General features: G+C 36.1%; 1 protein-coding gene across 1 annotated transcript in view; it reads right to left on the bottom strand.

The window, feature by feature from the left end:
* The window catches only part of LOC126188640 (dynein axonemal heavy chain 6), a 1,044,937-nt gene that overhangs the window by 816,359 nt on the left and 207,335 nt on the right, over positions 1-21,243 (bottom strand). The window contains exons 57-58 of the mRNA XM_049930241.1: positions 15,940-16,197; positions 10,548-10,757 (exon numbers count right to left, since the gene is read on the bottom strand). Of these exons, the coding sequence (XP_049786198.1) occupies positions 10,548-10,757; positions 15,940-16,197 (468 nt within the window). The remainder of the gene's footprint in view (positions 1-10,547; positions 10,758-15,939; positions 16,198-21,243) is intronic.

The raw sequence follows: 21,243 nt of genomic DNA, 5'->3' as shown, positions 1-21,243 counted from the left end.
GGATGACTTTAGAGTGTTTCTATGAACAGATCACCAGGTGGCAAGCTTACCAGCTTTCTGAAATATATTGTACCACAAAGGATACACAATCATACTTACAAATCTTTTCAACCTGTGAATTTCATTTCATTTCTTCCTCTCCATCTGGACGCTTCTCTTGTTTTGTCAGGAAGTTTGTATAAAAAAATCTGGTGCTTCTGATAAAATTTTAACAACATTAAACATTGTTTTTTTTCTGAGAATAGTAATATCTTAATTATATAGCCACTCATTTATCAGCAAAACTTTCCCCAACAACTCGGTAATAAATACTGAAGTGAAACCACTATATAAGAAAGGGGATAAGGATTCCACTTCCGCTAGCATTCTCGAAACTTTTAGAAAAGTTAATATTTAAACCTCATCTTAGTCATCCCACTACAGATAATTTATTGTGAGGGTCACAGTTTGGATTTCTAATGGGTCCTGATATGAAGAAAATATATTTACATATGCAGAATAGATTTCCTTAACTCGTTACAGGCTACTGGTATGTTGTGTAATATGTCATACACCTGCCACTGTAAATCACAACATTCTTTTAAGAAAATTAAACCACAAAGTTATCAAAAACTATGTGAAGTGGTTAGAATAACACTTATCTGCTAGAAAACAAGGAATATCAATAGGAATAGGTTTAGGTAGTTCTAAGTCTAGGGGACTGATGACCTCAGATGTTAAGTCCCATAGTACTTAGAGCCATTTGAACCATTTTAAAATGTCCAATACATATCCACTAACAAAGTACTACAACTACTGCTGCACACATGATGAAACACTAAATTATGTTGGCAACCCTTTATAACAATTGGGCAGCGCAGAGCAACAATATTATCCTTTGTGTTCTTGACCCACACAGTGATGAATATTAAAGAAATCAGTGAGGCAGGTTTTCATGAATGTTCTTATATAATGTGGGCCTAGAGATATAGAAAAACCGGTTTGCCATAAGAGCAACAGATGTCGGGAGCATGCAGCATGCACACATAATCATGATTTCATTTAAATAATCTTACATTATAAACAACTTTTTTGATAAGATATATGCTTTAACAGTTTTTTTTCAAAGCTGTCCATTTCAGATGTTCCTTTAAACATATGAGGTGATGTATCACATAGTTTTAATCCTTGATATTGTTCTGAGTTCTCAGTTTGTTTTCTGTCTAGGTGCAGGCTTTCACTGGTTTCTGTGATATGTGTATGGAGCCATATGTGGCATAGTGATGTATACCGTATTTACTCGAATCTAAGCCGCACTTTTTTTCCGGTTTTTGTAATCCAAAAACCGCCTGCGGCTTAGAATCGAGTGCAAAGCAAGCGGAAGTTCTGAAAAATGTTGGTAGGTGCCGCCACAACTAACTTCTGCCGTCGAATATATGTAGCGCTACACAAGCATGCGTTGTGGGCACAAAGATAAATACTGGCGCCAAAACCTTTTTTTTTCTCCGCCCCGAGTTTCGACCACTGCATTTTCATACATTGTCCAACGAAGTAAATACAAATTCCGTATTGTTTATCTTCGAATGTAGCAGAATTTCAATGTACTACGAAAATCCGACTGGCAAGACTGTTAGGGATGTTTGTCAATATGGCCAACTCTACGTGCCGAGTTTTTTCCTACCCGTGAGAAGAGATGGTTGCTAATAGGAACCTGATGAAATGTGAATCACATGCAGTATTCTCTTCACCATAAGAATAATACGAAAATAAACATTTTGCCATGTATTCTTTCGTGTTTGCTGCTCTCATTTAAATCCTGTCTGCCTAATAAACTACGAAAGTAGAGTGAAACAACAGCAAACGCGGAAGAATATACGTATCGTGTCATGTTTATATTCGTATTATTCTTATGCCTAATACTGATATAGTCAGAAATGAAGCACGGCAACTGACTAGATTTTAAATGTAAGATGACTAATTTCTGTGCAGAATTTGATGTACTAAAGAAGCGGCCGCAAAGATTTTCAAACGGAGAAAAATTTTCGCCTAACTCTCGTTCAGAACATGTTCTATCATACGCAGTCTATTATTTGGTACTTGTTGATCATTATCAAAGAAAGCAGCAGTGTAAGTAACAACAAACTGCAGTCTCTTGCCATTGTTTCGCTAATGAAATGATTCCTCTCTCTCTCTCTCTCTTTTTTTTTTTTTTATTTTTTTTAAAAAAAGCGGCGGTAGCGCGCACAAAAGCAAGTCATGCCGTGAGCGGCGACAGGCCGTACACACGCACTATGAGAATACGACAAACAATGCATGACACAGTACAGTAATCCATTTTCAGCTTAGAGTGACGTAAACACCTATAACAAAGAAAATGGCACTTATCAGATCAAAGCAAAATAAGCAATCGATTCAAACCAGACTAAGCACGTGAAAAAGGAAGGGTACCCGTATAAATACAGACGGAGCGCCTGACGCATAGCAATGGCTACCTGGTCAAGATTAACTGCTAAGCTTACGACTCGAACCAAACTACTGTAGCTGTATCGTCTTTCATTCGACCTAAATTGTATCTCGTATTGCAATGGACCAACTTTGTTTCGATTTGGAGGTGCGGCCTAAAACTTTTCTCTCCCCTTGAATTTCGAGTCTCAAATTTCAGGTGCGGCTTAGATTCGGGAAATATTTTTTTCCTTTATTTCGAGTCTCATTTTTCAGGTGCGGCTTAGATTCGAGTGCGGCTTAGATTCGAGTAAATACGGTATTTTCCTGGTGTATTGGAACACTAATGTTTGGAAAATATTTTCACAGGAGACAGTCAAAATCCCTGTTTCTTTAAACAGCTCATGGCAGTGAGACCACTTATTATTTTTCATTATAATCCTAAGAGCCTTCTTCTCTTTTCTAAAGTTCTGTCTGTCTATGCCCTAGAAAACTGAAGGTACATATGAACAATAAATTACTGTGAGCTAATTACTATTACATACTTATACTAGTACCCTAAGAGATGCAGATGGGATTCTTTTTGCTTTGTGGGATGTACTCTCTATTTCAGTTAATTATCTATATCAATCAGAAAACATTTTGTTAGTTACACAGTTTACCAAGTCACCATTTAAATTACATTTAATATTGTTACTTTTGTTTGTATAGCAATTCATACTGTTTGTTTTCCTTATGATAAGTTTTACTTTATTCTCCTCTGATCATTTGTGCATGTCATCAGCTTTGCACTGTAGTAGCTCTGGTCGTTAATCTCTGATTATTATACTGCTGTTGTTTGCAAACAGGAGTTTCTCTTCTTGCATGACACTTCCTAGGAAGTCATTAATATAGATAAAAAATAGAACGGGGTCCAATATATACCCCTGTGGGACTACTTTGTTGATATGTTTATCATTTGATAGACGATTCTATATGCAACAGAAATTTCTATTGATTTGCGAAATTTCTGCGCTATGTGCTCCATTCAAGAGATGTGATTGGAAGTTTCTATCTAATACTTCCTTTACTCCTAGTATCCCTAGTTTGGGAAAAAGTATTTTGTAATCAACTGTGTCACACACCTTGGAAAAATCTATAAGTATTCCTGTTACACAGTCACCTCTAACAAGACCACCATTGTGATTTTAGTAAATTCTGCTAGTGCTGCTTCTCCACTACTGCCTTGTCTCAATCCAAATTGTGATTTCATTACTAAGGCATATTTACAAAGTTGTCCATAAGCCTACCTTTCATGTGCATTGTTGTTATACATTCCACTTGATATATCATAATCAGATGCCAAGTTTGTTTCAGTTTCATATGATAAATTGTGAGGCACACCAAACTAAAAGTGGTTTTAGAAAGAGATGTTAATGATATCCATGTACATTAATGTTTTCTATCCAGTTTTTGTGTAATCAGACATTTAAAAAACACACTCCATGCAATTAAGATCCAGCAAGATGTCCCTAACAACAAATGCATGAAATATTATGATATTTAGGTAGAGGTGTTTGACAGTTTTAAATTGCTGGAATTAAGGAAGTTCAGTTACTAATGAAGCACAGTTAGGAGGTGCTTTAAGGGTTTATTGGTAGCCAACTCCTTTTAACCATTTGACAAATCTCTTAGCATAATCAACTATTGTACATATGGTTAACTATATTACATAACACGAATGTTACTTAATACCTGATTTCAACAGAGCTTCCACATGGTAATGCAGTCTGTGTAAGTAAGACTTGTAAATTATTTTACTGTGAGAATGGTTAGCTATATAACATCTTATGCAGTTATATATGTATAAGTGTATATATCTGTGACCAGATTTTCAATTAATGTTTTAAATTTTTCCATGGTCTTGTTAATCTGTGGAAGAAACATTAGCGTATCAGTGCATTCTTACCTATATCCTCACTTGGTGGTACTGAACAAACAGTGTATTTGATCCAGACTATGGTAATCCTTGTCTAAGTTAGTTAGTACTCAGTTTCTGCTTAACATTAGACCGGTGGGTCTTTAACCTTTCTTTTAGTAATTTTTCAGATTTGATTACTCATTATTAATTTTTCAGCATGGTGACTTATTCAGCTTTCCAATTGTTTTTACTTACATGATATTCAGACTCATACATAACTTATTGCTGGCACACTAAAAAAAATAATCTCACAAATATTTTTAACTGCTCACCACTATTGCCCTTGGATGAGTCCTTATGAAATATCTGTGAGTATGGCTTGTCCAGAATAATCAAAATTCAATATGAACATTTATGTGAAAGTCACTGAATCAGTTTGATAGGAATTTGGATGATAATGCTTAATTTTAAAATATACATATATTACATAATTCTAACATCCATTGGATGCTACAAGGCATTTTCACAGACTAATGGCTGTTTCATTAGACTTCAGCGTTGGAAGCTCAGAAAAAATTTGCATCAATGCAGGCTTTGAAAATCGTTGCTTCCACTAGCTGCAAAATTTGTGCTGTAATTTAAATGTTGTGTGAAAAAGCACCTACAGGTGCTCTAACTCATCAGCGATTGTACTTATTTTTTAGCCTATGAAAATAAGTAAAGGAATGGTTAGGCAAAGGTTTTGATTGACTTCATAGAATTTGTACTGTGACACAGTCACTGCACTGAGTGTGCCAGTCACAACTGTCCTGCTACATGACATGTGTCCACATATATTTACCCATACCAAAGATAAGATGCTGTTCTTGTATCTGGAACTTTTTGACCATCTACCCTGTTGTCCTGCTCCCCTCTTGCACACAAAACAGTGGCTTGGCAGACAATGGCCAGAAGTGGTGAGTAACTCAAGACTGTGACAACTTGTTCAGTTTCCGTGTGGTGAACTTCTATGCAAAAGGGGTGAAAATGCTGGAGCAACATAGCAAAAAGTGGTCAGAAGTTCCCAACGATCTTGTCTAAAAGTGAAATTTATTTGCATGTGTTGTAAATTATTAAGTCAGAACAACAGTTTCATTTATTAAGAATAGATTTTGTCAGGATTTATTGACATTCAGCTTTACTTCATAACTAAAAAACAAACTTCATAGAGATAACATAAAAATAATTTCAAAAAATTAAGGAATAACACTTTGTGGTGAACATGACAAAATTGTTCCTATTATCAAAACACTTTCTCCAAAAGGAGAAACCAAAAATCAGTCAAATAAACAGTTACTGTTTGACTTCCTCCACTCCAGTCTCTGCATGCAACAAATTAAATCAAACTCACTCAAGTAACTTTGTCAGAAGAACAGTTAAGTGATTCTTTCCATCTGCATGTTTCACCATAACTTCACCAATCAGAAATCTTTCACAAACATAGAAGCGTTGGACCTCTGCACATTTTGATTGATGATGATATTCAGGGATTTGGTCATTCTAATGCACTGGCATTGTCTACATAAAGTGTTGGAGGTTGTCCTTTCATTTCAACTCATTCAGTTAACAAATTATGAACCATATTAATTCTTTGGCAGCTTCATTTGCTGAAATAATTTCTGCTTCAGTTTTAAATGTAGCCACCACTTTTTTTAACTGATTTTTCCATGATATTGCCACATGAGGGTACTTTGCCACATGCTGGTTGTTGAACGTCTTGTCCACTTGTGCCCAGCAAAATCAGCAGCACTGTAAATTCTCAAATTTTCTTCTCTGTTATAAATAATACCATAATTAAATGTACCTTTCAGGTATCAGAGTATGTGTTTCACTCAATTCCAATGTAGTTGGTTTTTTCACAGCTTGAGCAGCTTTAATCACTGCAAAGTTTATGTCTGGACAAGTTGTTGTTGAGAGAAACTGCTTCACCTCGACCATTTTCTTCATATCCAACTGGAGTTGAAATCATGTTGGAGTCTGCCATTTAAAATCATGTCAGTACTTGTGTCATGTATTCTGCTTGACTTACCATGATCGCTCCAGCTTTATTTTGCTTTATTTGGAAATTGTCAAGGATTCTTACTGTTGTATGAAATTCACATTTTAAAGTATTCAGAAAACTGTAATTCCTTCTTTGTTGTTGCCAACAATTAGATCATCACCTATGTAAATTTTGGCATAAACTCTCATTGCAGTTATGATAAGGATCTGCAGCACTTTTTTTCAAATCCAGCTTTATTCATGCCTCCCATAAAATGTTCGTTCCAGCAATTTGGTGCTTGTCTCAGTCCTTGGAGACTCTATTTCAAGATACACACTCAATGAGTTATTATCTTTGAAGCCTTCTGGTTGCCCCATATTCACTACATCTTGAAGTATTCCATTCAAGAAGGCCTTCTTCACATCAAAATCCATTTCTTCATTAACAGCTTGCACCTTGTTTTCCTTTTCATATGAGTGCAATAGATCAGACGAACAGTTTGGATCATCTGAAAACATTTGATGAGGGCTGTTCAGATTGTCTCCTAAATCATTCATGTAGATCAGGGACAACAGGTGGCCTATAACATTTCACTGGGGAACACCAGATCTACATCCACTTTCCACCAATTATTACAAATTGTGACCTTTCTGATAGGAAGTCATGGATCTAGTCACACAACTGCAATGGTACTCCATAGTCGTGAAATTGAATTTGAAGTCACTTGTGAGGAATGATTTCAAAAGCCTTCTGGAAATCTAAAAATATGGAATCAATTTGACGTCCTCTGTTGTGCACAAGCCGCATGGAACTTCCAACACTATCTACTAGGTCATTTCTATATCTTATGAAAAGCAATGGTCCCATAACACTCCCCTGTGGCACACCAGAGGTTACTTTAACGTCCGTAGATGTCTCTCCATTGAGAAAAACATGCTGTGTTCTGTTTGCTAAAAACTCTTCAGTCCAGCCACACAGCTGCTCTGATATTCCCTAGGCTCCTACTTTGTTTATCAGGCGACAGTGCGGAACTGTATCGAACGCCTTCCAGAAGTCAAGGAAAATGGCATCTACCTGGGAACCTGTATCTAATATGTTCTGGGTCTCATGAATAAATTAAGCGAGTTGGGTCTCACACGATCGCTGTTTCCGGAATCCATGTTGATTCCTACAGAGTAGATTCTGGGTTTCCAGAAATGACCTGATATGCAAGCAAAAAACATGTTCTAAAATTCTACAACAGATTGATGACAGAGATATAGGCCTATAGTTTTGCACATCTGCTCGATGACCCTTCTTGGAAACTGGGCTACCTGTGCTCTTTTCCAATCATTTAGAACCTTCCATTCCTCTAGAGACTTGCGGTACATGGCTGTTAGAAGGGGGGCAAGTTCTTTCGCATACTCTGTGTAGAATCAAACTGGTATCCCATCAGGTCCAGTGGACTTTCCTCTATTGAGTGATTTCATTTGCTTTTCTATTCCTTGGACACTTATTTCGATGTCAGCCATTTTTTCGTTCGTGCGAGGAACTTGCTATATCTCTCTTCTTTGAATCTAAATCACATATGTTCCACTGGACACACTGGAATGAGTGGAGATTGTCTCTTAGCAAGGTGTCAAGTGAATTTTTATCAGCTTATTTTAATAGATGTATGTTTGCACTACCTTTTACACCTCAGATGGGCTCCTGAACTAGTTGTTCAAAATAATTTTCTGAGAAGGGATTCACCACAATTTTGGTCAACATTTTATGCCTACCACTGATTTAAAACATGTATTTTCGTCAATGTATCAAAGGTAGATTGAAGTCACCACTAACTATAATTATATGGATGGGATACCTATTTGAAATGATACTCAACTTTTCTTTGAACTGTTCAGAAACTATATCTTCTGAATTGGGAGATTATTAAAAGGAACCAATTATTAATTTATTCTAGTTGTCAAATATAATGTCTACCCACACTAACTAACAGGAACTATCTACTTCAGTTTCACTACAAGGCAAACTGCTTCCTACCCCAATAAGTGCTCCAGCACCAACTGTATTTAATCTAGTCTTTCTGAACACAGTTAGGCCCTTTGTAAAAATTTTGGCTGAGTGTATTTCCAGCTTTAGCAGCTTTCCGAACCCATATCGATTTGGGCTTCAGTGTTTTCTGTTAGTGTTTGGAGTTCTGGTTCTTTTTCAATATGGCTATGATAGTTTACAACTACAACACTGATTGTTCCTATGTCTACTCCCTTTCTGTGTTCATCCTGTAACCTTTGAAAATGATGCCCTTTCTGTACTTTCCCAAGGTCCTCTAACACACAGTAAATGCAGTGTTTCCATGCACCTTCGCTTCTTGCTGTGCAGTACTGAGTCAACAGCACTCAGTGGATACTCTGCTGCCTACTGACTTAGTTGTTTACATTTACCGCATGGAAATTTTTGTTTTTCTCACTCTTTTGACATATTCTTCTTCCATATGTTAGATATGACAGTGGCTGTTATGTCCACTGCATTTTGTTGATAAATTTCAGTTGTACAAAGTTTTTCAGTAAGGAAGTTAAAACTCTGATTTTCTGCTGGTATTGTCTCCCAGAGATCTTTAAAATAATCATAGGCCTATTCCTTTCCCATCATAGAAAAAATTTGACCCTTTAATATTCTTTCAGGCAACATATTCTCTTCATATATTATTAATTCATCATTTAGCTCTGCAAACAACAATTGCTGCTTAGCCACATGTGTGCTAATATCTTCTATTTTATCAGTTTTGATCCAAAAAAGTTTTCACTTAACATGATCTAGCACTGCATGCTGCTAGTTTCAAATCATGCACATAGTTTGCCCCATATTTCTTTAGCATTTTTGCACATCAACACAAGTTTAGCAGCTGATCTGATAACATACTTGCTATCAAACTTGCTGATTTTGTGTTATTTTTTTGCCATTCTGCATATACTGCCTTCTGTTCACTTGCAGGTTCCTTGGGCAACACAACAGATTTGCACATACCAATAGCAATGACTTCGAGTTCATGTGAAGGGAGTACCATGGAGATGTGTCATTTCCATTTTTCCAGTTATCAGACACTTCAAGTTTATCAATATTCACTTTATACTCTCCATTTGTACCCACGTTCTTACTGTACATCTCATTTCAACAAAAAATTCTTCAGTCTGGATGTAATCAACTTCCTTTTTTTAAAAAAATGGTATTTTGTTCTTTTAGATATGACTTGGGCTCATAACCTTTTGTAAAATACTAAGTGTGAATAACACATATTTTGTCAGGAGACAGTCACAAACAGCTTAATTTTCTAACTAAAAAACAAACTTCAAAGAGATTACACAAAGAAAAGACCATTTAAAAAAATATTAGGAATAACACTTTACAGTTAACTCTAAAACATCTTTTTATTATAATAGTACGAAACTAAAACTACTGACAGAAACTTTTTCTAACATGTATATTTTTTTTTATACAGGAATGACCCTTGTTTTTCAAATATACCTCATAACTTGCATAGTGAAGTACTTCATTTTTAAGGATATGTGGGTCTATGTTGCATTTTAAGTAATATCTAAACTGTCTGATTGGTTTGCATCCTAGGTCTCTCCAGCATGATTGTACTTACAAATTTTATTCCATTATATTAATTCATATAATGTTTTGACAGATCTGCTCAAAGCCAAATGGATAATTTTATAAAGCAGCTGAAGAAATGCAGGCAAAATTATCTTTTTAAAAGGCATAAGGGCATGCCTTGGTAATCTTCGCCAAACATTCCTCAATTCTACTTTATAATTATGTTATAAAAACAACCTCAGTTTACTCAGTATCCCATTATGTTGTGGAACTGTATACCAATGCCTCCATAAACACCAAAATACATGCTAGTGGTCATGGTATTTAATGCCATTCAATCACCGAAGACACTGGGACACAGAATGACAAGGAAAACTAAAATTCTGGCTATGGAGATGTTAACAATGAGAACTCTAATTTACTTCTATTTGAGAATTCCATATTACTTCTATTCATCATAGAGAAAATACTGAGAAAGACTGAGAAGCAAAAGATAAAAGTGCAATAGAATAAATCTGGTATGCCAACATGCAGCAAAGTATACAGCCCAGATCATTTCACAAGAAAAAACTACAGTATTAATGTATGTTTCATGCTCTATAAATAGTTGTCCTTTTGCATACTTACTTTCTGTAGCAATGATTCCAATCCAGATTCAGAGCTTGCCTGCCCTGAAATTTCTTGAAGTTCATCTGGAAATGTGAAAACTCCTATACATTCCAACAAACGCAATGTAATAGGCTCTTCTGTAGGAAATTTATACTTCAGTACACCTTCTATTTGGAGCCAATGACGTGGTTTTAATGATGGATTACGTAAATATGTGACCACTGCCATCTAAAAATAAATATGTCTGTATGTTACTAATTGGTATGGATATACTATATATTTATAAATAAATAAGAATGATATGGGATAAGGATGAGGATCATCATGATGTAAAAATCGTACTATCTAAATGTGAAGCATGGCTAAGATGCTATACCTCACCAAAATATCTATGGTGGGCAATATTATTGATCATACTAGAATCAACAAGCACTTGTGTTGTCTTCAGTATCAATTCATAAATTTGTTTTTATCCACTAAAGAAGGGATTTAGGGTATCAGTACTGAAAGCTAAAGATTAAGTGTCACTCTTTGTGTATGGCTGATAGATATTGGATGATTTCATTTCCAGCAGTGTAGTTATTTTGAATTTGTTTACAGTGCTTATAAAATTACCTCCTAAATATTACTGTTTTTGCTTACATTAATTCACATATTTTCTACAAAATGTGATTCAATATATTTTGTGCAGTTGATACTCCACAGCTACCTAGTATTTGAAGTCACAATCATTCCATTCCCCCCTCACTCACTTTCTCTCTCTCTTCCCCCTCTGGTTTGTTTGTGTGTGTGTGTGTGTGTGTGTGTGTGTGTGTGTGTGTGTGTTCAAAACTTGACTCTTTCCACATCCTGGTAATTTATTTGTGACATGGAATAATGTAACTCATATGAAAACAAAAATAGAAACTGTCCTTGAGTAATGTTACAATTCAGAGGGAGAATACATAAACAATGAATTTTTTACTAATTACTAGAATATTAAAGTACGGTGCCTTGGAAAGGAGAAGGGAAATGTATCTGTTGGCAACACTAAGTAGTGTTGCACACTTCAAAAACTACTCAAAATTATTAAGAAAAATTATTAAAAAATCAAGGAGCCTGCACATAGAGTCAGAAATAAGTACTTCCGACAACAGACTTATGACTATATGGAATGTAGTGAAATGAAGGACAGGACAAACAATCACAGAATATGATAACATCACTACTGAATTAAATGAAACGGGTATAAATGATAAGTCACAGGCTGCAAACGTGTTTAATAACGATTTCTTAAATATGGTAGAACATATAAGGACAAATAGTTCAGCACTGTGTTGAAAGGGTAACTCTCATAAAATTCAATTATATGAATGCATCATCTATTTTTAGTTTAGAAACTTAAAAAATTATATATTCTCTCAGACGACATCTGTAGTCAAGTGGTCAATGCAACAGACCCTCTTGCGGGGAACCCGGATTTGATTCCAGGTATTTCCTTGGTGGGACGACTGGACCAGGGACAGTGGGCCTCCTGATATCAACTGAGGAGATACGTGATTGTTCCAAAGTTGAAACACTGACAACACTGACAACGGTGTTGTGACCCCATGTCCCTCCATACTGTTTCCAATGATGAATGAGGATCATATGGTGATCAGTCGGCCATCACGTGGTCTTCAGCGCCTGGTCATGGGGTTTCCTTTCCTGTATATTCTCTCCAAAGTAAAAGTTGTTTGTATTTGATGGTGTTACCAACACAGTATTAAGGAACTGTTTCCACTTAATAAGGGCTGACTTGTCTGAAATATGTAATGCATCACTAACTCAAGATATTTTTCCAGAGAGATTAAAATATTCCATTATTAAAACCAGTTATAAGAAAGTTGATAGGAGAGCTGTCAATAACTACCAACCTATTTTGCTACAAACATCTTTTTCCAAACTTTTGAGGTAATGTATTCTACATAAGACCTGCTCTACTGAGAATGCTGTTTACACATTTCTCATCAAGTTTTCCAAATGTTTTCCAAGCATTAAATAACAACACAGCACTAGATGGTATTTTCTGTGATTTATCTATGGCACGTGTTTGGCACTCCTACCACCACCTACTCCAGTCCAGTCACTAACATCACCTATCCCATGAAAGGCAGTGCCACCTATGAAACCATGCTGCCAAACATGATATCCCTCATCTTAATAACTGCTTCACAGCCTGTGCCGTATGGATCCTTCCCACCAACACCAGCTTTTCTGAATTTCACAGGTGGGAACTTTCACTGCAGTACATCCTACGTTCCTATAACCCTCCTGGCCTCAGCCTTCGTTAGTCACCGTCTTCACCCATCCAGCCCCCTCCCTGTTCCCATTCCAGCACTACACAGCTGTCATTTCACTGCCACACCCACTCTTTTAATTTCTTTTTTTTTCTCTCCTTTCTGCTACTTCCCCCCCCCCCCCCCCCCCCCCCCCACACAGCACCATCACTCCTGCTATCCGTCTAAACTTCAACAGTGGACTGTCCATCACTCCCACCATACTATCCCTTCCACTCCCTCCTTACCCCCACCCAGTCGCCACTCCCATCATGCACTGGTGCTGCTGTTTGCAGTGTGGTCTCAGCTCTCTGAGACTACAGACGTGTGTGCAAGTTGCGTTTATGTGTGTGAGTTTGCGTGTGTGTATGTGTGTCTACTGCTGACAAAGGCCTTAATGGCTGAAAGCTTTAATTATGTGAATCTTTTTATTGTGCCTATCGTGACTCAGCATCTCCGCTATATGGTGAGTAGCAACTTTCCTTCTCTGGTATTGTTACATTCCATCCTGGATTTTCCATTGTTTGAATTTTGCACTTGGTTGTGTGAATTACAATATTCTCCTAAATAAGCTGAGATTTTTATGGGACTGAATGGAATAGCCATCCGATGGATAATGTCACATGTAACCAAAAGAATGCAGAAAACTGCACTAAGTAATTCAACCAATGTAGTCAGGGGAGATTATTCTGACTGGGGAGCAATCAAGTGTGGGGTTACCAGAGGATTAATCTTAGGTCTGCTATTGCTCCTCACATATGTAAACAATCTTCTGTCTAATATACAACAAGTAGAATTAAACAATGGAAACTCTAGATTGGAATATCGGCAACATTAGGAAAAGATAGAGCGCTACTAACTGTAAAGATGACCCACTGAGTTGCAGACAGATACAACAAAAGTTGTTACACATTATAAAAACTTTTGGCCAACTTCAGTGAAGAATGCACACACACTTCACACAAGCAAGTACACCTCACACACACATCACTGCTACCAGTGGCTGCTCCGACTGGAGCTGACTGACTTTCTTCCAGTCCGAGCCGCCAGTGGTAGTGATTGCGTGTGTGAGGTTTGCTTGCTTGTGTGAATGTGTGTGTGTGTGTGTGTGTGTGTGTGTGTGTGTGTGTGTGTGTGTGTGTTTTCTTTGCTATAGAAGGCTTTGGCCTAAAGTTATTATGTGTAACAGTCTTTTCCTTGTGCCTGTCTGTAACTAAACAGGTCATCTTTATGGTCACAAGCAGAGTTAATTATTTTTGCTGATGACACTATTATTGTAATCAGTCCAAGATACATGCAGCAACAGAAGAAAGTATAAAGAATGTTTTTAAAGGAACAGTGACTGATTTTCACTGAATGGTCTCACTCTCTATTTTAAAAAGACACAACATATGCAGTTCTGCACACACAGAAGTACTACATCAATGTTACATGTAACGTATGATGAGGAAGTAATATATAGGATGGAAACTTCAAAGCTCTTAAATGCAAATATTAATGAGAATTTAAAGTGGAAAATGCATATTTTTGAACAATTTATTTCAGCCATGTTTGCACTTAGAATTATTGCAAATGTTGGGGAGAGACAAATCAGTAAGTTGACACAGATTGCATACTTTCATTCAATAATGTTATATGGAATAAAGTTCTTGGGTAGCTCATCTTTAAGAAACAAAGTGTTCATTAATCAAAAATGTACAGTAAGAAAAATATTTGGTGCTCAGTGATGATCATATTGTAGACATCTGTTTAAAGAGTTGAACATTCTGACTACTGCTTCACAGTATTTATGCCCTCTGAAATGTGTTGTAAATAATCCACTGCAGTTTAAAAATAACAGTGATGAACATAATTACAATACCTGAAGGAAAAAAATGGCATACTGAACACCACATTAAGGCTTTCTTTAGCACAAAAAGGGGTGCACAACGCTACAACAAAAAATTTTTGTCACTTACCCTGTGACATAAATTGTCTGGCAGAATGCAAGATAAAATTTGAAAAGAAGGAACAAGTTACTCTTTGACAGTTCCTTCTACTCCATAGAAGAATATCAAACAATGGAAATTCCAGGTTGGAATATCAACAATGTAGGAAAAGATGACAGCTACCTACCATATAGATGACATGTTAATTTGCAGACAGGCATAATTAAAAGGCACTTACTCATTATCTTTCAGCCACAGTCTTCATCAGAAAAAGAATGAGAAAAACACACATACAAGCTAGCACACCTCATGCATACATGACTGCCAACCCTGGCAGCTCGGACCAAGTGTGAGGTGTGCTTCCTTGAGTAAATAAATGGTGTGTGTTTCTCTTTCTTTTTCTGATGAAGGCTGTGACCAAAAACTTGTGTGTCTTTTGATTGTGCCTGTATGCAACTTAATGTTTCAATTTTAGGGCAAGTAGCAATCTATTTTTTTCCTACATTATAGAAGGATATAGGTTCTTGTAATGTGTAAAATGTGACAGTTATGAATTACTAATTGACATTTGTGTGCATGTGTAAAAAAAATTTAAAAAAATAAATTTATCATGCAAACAATCCATGGCACATGAAACTAACTAATACTGGTTTATTTGCAGTTCATTGGCCATACTGCATTATTGATCAACAGAAACACAAACTTTTAACGTGCCACTGTGCCTGAGTGAAATGACTTATCAAGTTTATATCATGAGATCAATAAACCACAATTTACAACTAAAAATTTATATAATTATTTTTTACAACAAACTGTACAATGCAACTTCACAATCTAATTTTAACACTGTTAGTTAACTTTCTGAATAACATAAAGTTATACAGGAAAACTGGCAGTCGCATTTTATACTGACTGCCTCTAAGTGGATCTTTTCTTGCAAACCACTAATGATTATTATTACCATTATTTCAAGTGAGAATGGATTCAGCAAACTACCTGATTTTCATAACAGACATATTAAAGCATTATGAATAGAATATGAAAAACGTAATTATTAATACAGAGGGATAAGCAGAATAGTTAGATACGAGTAATTAAGACAGTTAGCTGGAATCATATCAATAGCATAAGTATATTCTATTGAACACAGAGTCAAATTTTGTTTTAATTCAGTTATTAGTATACCTTATCTTTCATTAGTTCAACATTATATTTCAGCTGAGGAAGGATCAAATTTTCTGGTAATCCTTTTTCCAGTTGCAGAATGTTCTTAATAAAGCGCATTGTTGTCACATTCATTTCCTCTGGATCCAATGTGCTGAAATCAGCTTCATACCACTCTTGTATTAACTTGTCCCATTTCTCAACACTCTCCCACAGAAGTTGACGTAATTTGACATCATTAAGGACTTCATCTAAAAGTTCAAATTTTGTGATTTCCAGCTAAAAAGCAAATAAGTAAATTATTAGTACTATAAACACAAATAGATGTTTAATGTATAGGCAGTAGGTAAAGGAGGGTCAAGTGGCCATGGTGTAACCAATGGCCACTGCACATCTTTTGTTCTGAACAGTGCTGTTGCCTGTTGGGAAGTGGACAGACTAGTTCAAATATACATTATCATTATTGTCAAAGATTGAAAGCCTGTTCCATTATTTTTTAATAATTCAGTTATCTGATGTAAGGTAAGTAATTATATTATTCTTGTTACCTCACATCTACCTAGGCTACTCCTTTTTTATGATATCAATATTTAAACAACATCTTTTGGCCTACAACTGTAGTTCCCCCTTCTTTATTTTTGTTTGTGTAGTACTAGCCACTGGACTGGCCACATAACACCAGGGAAAACATCCACAGCTGACAGACTGCCATGCCCATAAGTGTCCTCTACTGAAGCCAAGCCAGAGACTACACTGCACTGTACACATGCCAGGCTACAACAGCAAAGTTTCGGCTGTGTATACACAAGAGGACAAGAGCAATATAAGTGTTCCTTTGTGTACCTGTGAAACTACAGTGAATCCACAAGAGGTACCAGGGTTGCATACCACCAGTATGTGCAGCTGACATTGGCACCAAAAATCATGGCATTACATTCTGCCCACACGCCACTTGATGTGCATCTGCATCTCACATGCCCAGCCTGAAAATCCATCCACTGGAATAATTCAGGCACTGCACAGCCACTAGCTAGGCACTTGCTCTCACTCCAGACTCAACACCTGCTGCTTCCTGCAGCCCTTCTATCAGTAGCAATCTTCTCCTGGATGTAGAAACAGCAAGCCACAAGATACCAACCAAAACATCAACCTGCCTGCATCTGACAGTGCCAGACATAGACCAGACATCAACCAACACCGATCGAGGGCATCAATAGGACTATCATGAGAACTCTATCATTTACCAGAAGTGGCTTTACTTTTCTACTTTCATGTCATAGCTGCACACTGTTTTTTTCATGCTACCAATGGATTGTTCTTTCCTTGTAACCTGTGGACCAAATTATTTATGTGCTGTCCTTGCCATGTCACAATACCAGGACATAAAGGTTTCATAGTTCCATCTGTGAATCACTAATGTTGACATATAAACTAAAGGTTCTGCTGAAAAGGATCAGTACACTAAATATGAAGATAGTGCTTTATGGGGATTTCAATATTGATTTTTCAAAAGACAGCAGCACCAGAGATGCTTTGATAAATATGACCAATACATTCAATATGATCCCCACAATACATTGCCCAACAAGCTTAACAGAATGCACAAATTCCATTATTGATCAAATATTCATCTCAGGAACAAATTACAGATTCACAAGCAGAGTACTGAGCATGGGTTATAGTGATCATGAGGCACAGCTGCTGTGTATAGAAATGCCAACAAGTAGTTGCAGTTCCAAAAAAGTAGTTGAAAAAAGAACCTTTTCTGAAGATAACATTAGAATTTTTATCTCTTACTGGAGAAGGAAAACGGGGAAAGCATCAGAACAATGATGATAGCATGTACATGAGTTTTCGGAACATCTTTCTTCACTATTTTAATGTAGCATTCCCAAAAGTAATAAAAACAGTAAAACCTAACAATAATAAGCAATGGGTAACTAAAGGCGTAAAAATTTCCAGTGAGAGAAACAAATTTCTGCAGTACTGTTGTAAGAAATATAGAGTAACCCAAGAATTCGTAAATTATTCAAAAGCCAACAAAAGAATCTATGGCAGAGTAGTCAAAGAGGCAAAAATTATGCGGAATGACAATTTGATAAGGAACTCATCTAACAAAATGAGATCCATGTGGAGAGTTATAAAGAAAGAAACTTGTAGTTCAGGGCAAAAGAAAAAGAATGTATCATTAACACTAGAAGGCTCAAAAGTCACAGACCCAAATTCAGTTGTGCAAAATTTCAATGTCACTTCACTTGCTGAAGACCTCATTCAAGTATACTGTCAAGGACCGGTCCCAAGTTTCTCCAGCAAGTCAGTGATCTCGACTGCTTCTATGTATGTTTATGAAACAAACCCCAATAAAATTATAAGTAAAATTAAATCATTAAGCAATAAAATGTCAAGTGGTCCAGATGAAGTACCTGATTTCATATTAAAAACATGAGCTCACCACATAGCAAACCCCTTGGCAAAAATTTTCAATCTCTCTTTAAAAACTGGTGTATTTCCAGGTATTTTTAAAATAGCAAAAGTTTCACCACTGCTAAAAAAAGGTTCTTCTGAAAAAATTTCAAACTACTGACCCGTGTCACAGTTAAGTTCCGTCTCAAAAATTCTACAAAAACTCTTCTATGACAGGCTTTTAAGTTTCATAAATAAATATGCACCTCTTACAGTACAACAACATGGATTTAGAAAGTCTAAATCTACACAGACAGCAATTTTCGAATTCTTAGACTGCATTTTAAAATGCCTTGATCAACATAAATTATTTTTCTAGATCTATCAAAAGCCTTTGACGTCCTGGACCATAACATTCTGCTCGAAAAATTAGAAAGATGAGGAGTAAGAGGTGTAGCACATAGCTGGTTGTGTTCATACCTAAAAAACTGCAGGCAGAAAGTATCATTTCAGTATGAATTCAACAAAATGAATAATTCTAGAGAATTACCAATAAAATATGGTGTACCACAGGGCTCAATCTTAGGTCACTACTGTTTTTATTTAAGTGAACAACTTAGTTGAATATATGAGTCCCACAAAAACTATCCTGTTTGCTGATGACACCAGCATATTGCTCACTGGATTCAGTCCAGAAACTTTGCAGTCCACAGCAGAAAGTTCTATGAAAAGTCTTTCTGAGCGGTTCACAAAAAAAAACTCGTTATAAATACTGAAAAAATTGTGTGCGTCAATTTTCATTTAATTCCTCCAACTAATCAAATGTCTCTTCAAGCACAATTAGAAAATGATCCCCTAGAAAATTTAAGTGTCACAAAATTTTTGGGTCTGTAGCTCCAGCAAGACTTAAAGTGGGACACACATATAAATAACTTGTCTAGAAAACTATCATCTGTGTGCTATGGCCTAAGAATTTTAAAGGCTACAACAAGCAAAACAACAGTACTGCAGGCATACTATGCACAGTTCCACTCACTAGTCCGATATGGGATCGTTTTCTTGGGATACTCAACTCACAGTGTAAAGGATTTTAGAATGCAAAAAAGAGCTCTAAGAATAATTTGTGGCCTTAAAAAGATGGAGTCCTGTAAATCCCATTTTAATGAACTTGGTGTTCTAAATGTTCCAAGTTTATTCATTTCTGAAAACAGGCAAACTGCTACAGAACAAAAATGTACACAGCTACAGAACCAGAGGGAAATCAAATATACATCAAAAATATCACAGAAAAACCACCTATCAGAGGAACATAATTAACATTGGTGTAATACTACACAATAAGATACCAGAGGAAATAAAAAATGCTACTCATCTAATATTTAAAGCTAAACTAAAGGCATTTCTAATAAAGCACTGTTTCTATTCTGTCAGAGAATTTCTGAATATGTAACAAAATTAACTGTAATAGGTACCTATTTTTAATTTGCCTACTATTTTTGCTAATACTATGTATTATTGTTTCTTATCTTTGACCTGTCCAATATCAATTGTACAATTTGTGCTGTATGATAAAACTGGGCCAATAAAAAATTAAATCAAATTAAATCAAACCATCCGAGAGGTGATAATGGCTACACTATTCAACAGAAAAAATGGGCAAGGTCTCTTTACCCCATAAGAGTTAGTTAAGCTTTTTATGCCAGCAGCCATAAAAAGCTTAACAACCAATGAAATTCAGTTTAAGAGAAGCCTAAAGGATTTATTGGTGGCCAACTCCTTCTACTCTATTGATGAATTTCTTAGTAAAACCAACTGATTTGTATATAAGTACAACATAACTTCTGCACAATTTCAGTGCAGTAATGTGTTCACTGAAAATTTGTGTGTGTGTGTGTTTGTGTGTGTGTGTGTGTGTGTGTGTGTGTGTGTAAGTATAATCTAACTTCTGCACCATTTCAGTGCAGTAATGTGTTCATTGTAAATAAGTATTACAGTAGTTGTATTACATGTTTATTACCTTATAAATAAATAAAAAACTTTTTTATTTTAAATTCAGTGCATTAGTATTTGTAAAATGACTCTTAGTGTACATTAAAAAATGACGATCATTCCACTTGGGACCTGTGGAATGGTACATTAGCTTATTTGTTTTAGTTGTAAATATTTGTCATGTGTTGTTGTTTTTCTGACATGTTCCACATCCTGGAGGACCTCCTCACTACGGATCAATTGGAATGAAAGTAAATCTAATCTAATCTAATCTAGTGAGTTATTGTTTCTAGTGAAATATTTCAGTACAATTTTCATTCAGTGTTTTAACTTCATTGAGTGTTCCACTGGCCACTTGAATTTTTGGTTTTTGCTAATAATTTTATGAAGTTTTGTTGGTACTGGTATTAGCTATGGCGTAGTAGTATTAATACAAGTAGTTGCTTTGATAGTAGACAGAGAATTTAGAGACTGCTATTGTTATTTCTATAAATAATTCTGCTGGTGTAACTGAACTTAGGTAGAGTAGACATATAGTTTTTTTCAGTAACTGTAAAATTTTACCATGAATGAGAAGTGTGGGCTCTGTCGTAGGTTTGTGAGTAGTGGGTTACGGTGTGGGATTTGTTCAAAGTATTTTCATTGGGGGGAATGCAGTGGGGAAGCCAGTGGGTATTCTAGTGGGATCCTCTCCTGGGAATGCAGAATCTGTAGTAGAAATAAACAGATAGAGGAGCAAGAGCGTAAGATCTGTGCCCTTCAGGTGCAGTTACAACACACAAAGGATAAACTAGATAGGTTGAGGAGGGTGTGGGGTGGTGGGGAATGGGAACTGGCAGTTGGCAAAAAGGCAGCTATGAGGAGGAGGTATTCAGACAGTTATATTTTGCATATATCCAATAGATTTGACCAACTGACAGAGGTGAGTGGAGA

This window comes from Schistocerca cancellata, chromosome 5 (genome assembly GCF_023864275.1).
Source record: "Schistocerca cancellata isolate TAMUIC-IGC-003103 chromosome 5, iqSchCanc2.1, whole genome shotgun sequence".
In the NCBI taxonomy this organism is placed as follows: domain Eukaryota; kingdom Metazoa; phylum Arthropoda; class Insecta; order Orthoptera; family Acrididae; genus Schistocerca; species Schistocerca cancellata.
The sequence above is the reverse complement of the archived record's forward strand: the minus strand, read 5'-3'. Positions and strand labels throughout refer to the sequence as shown.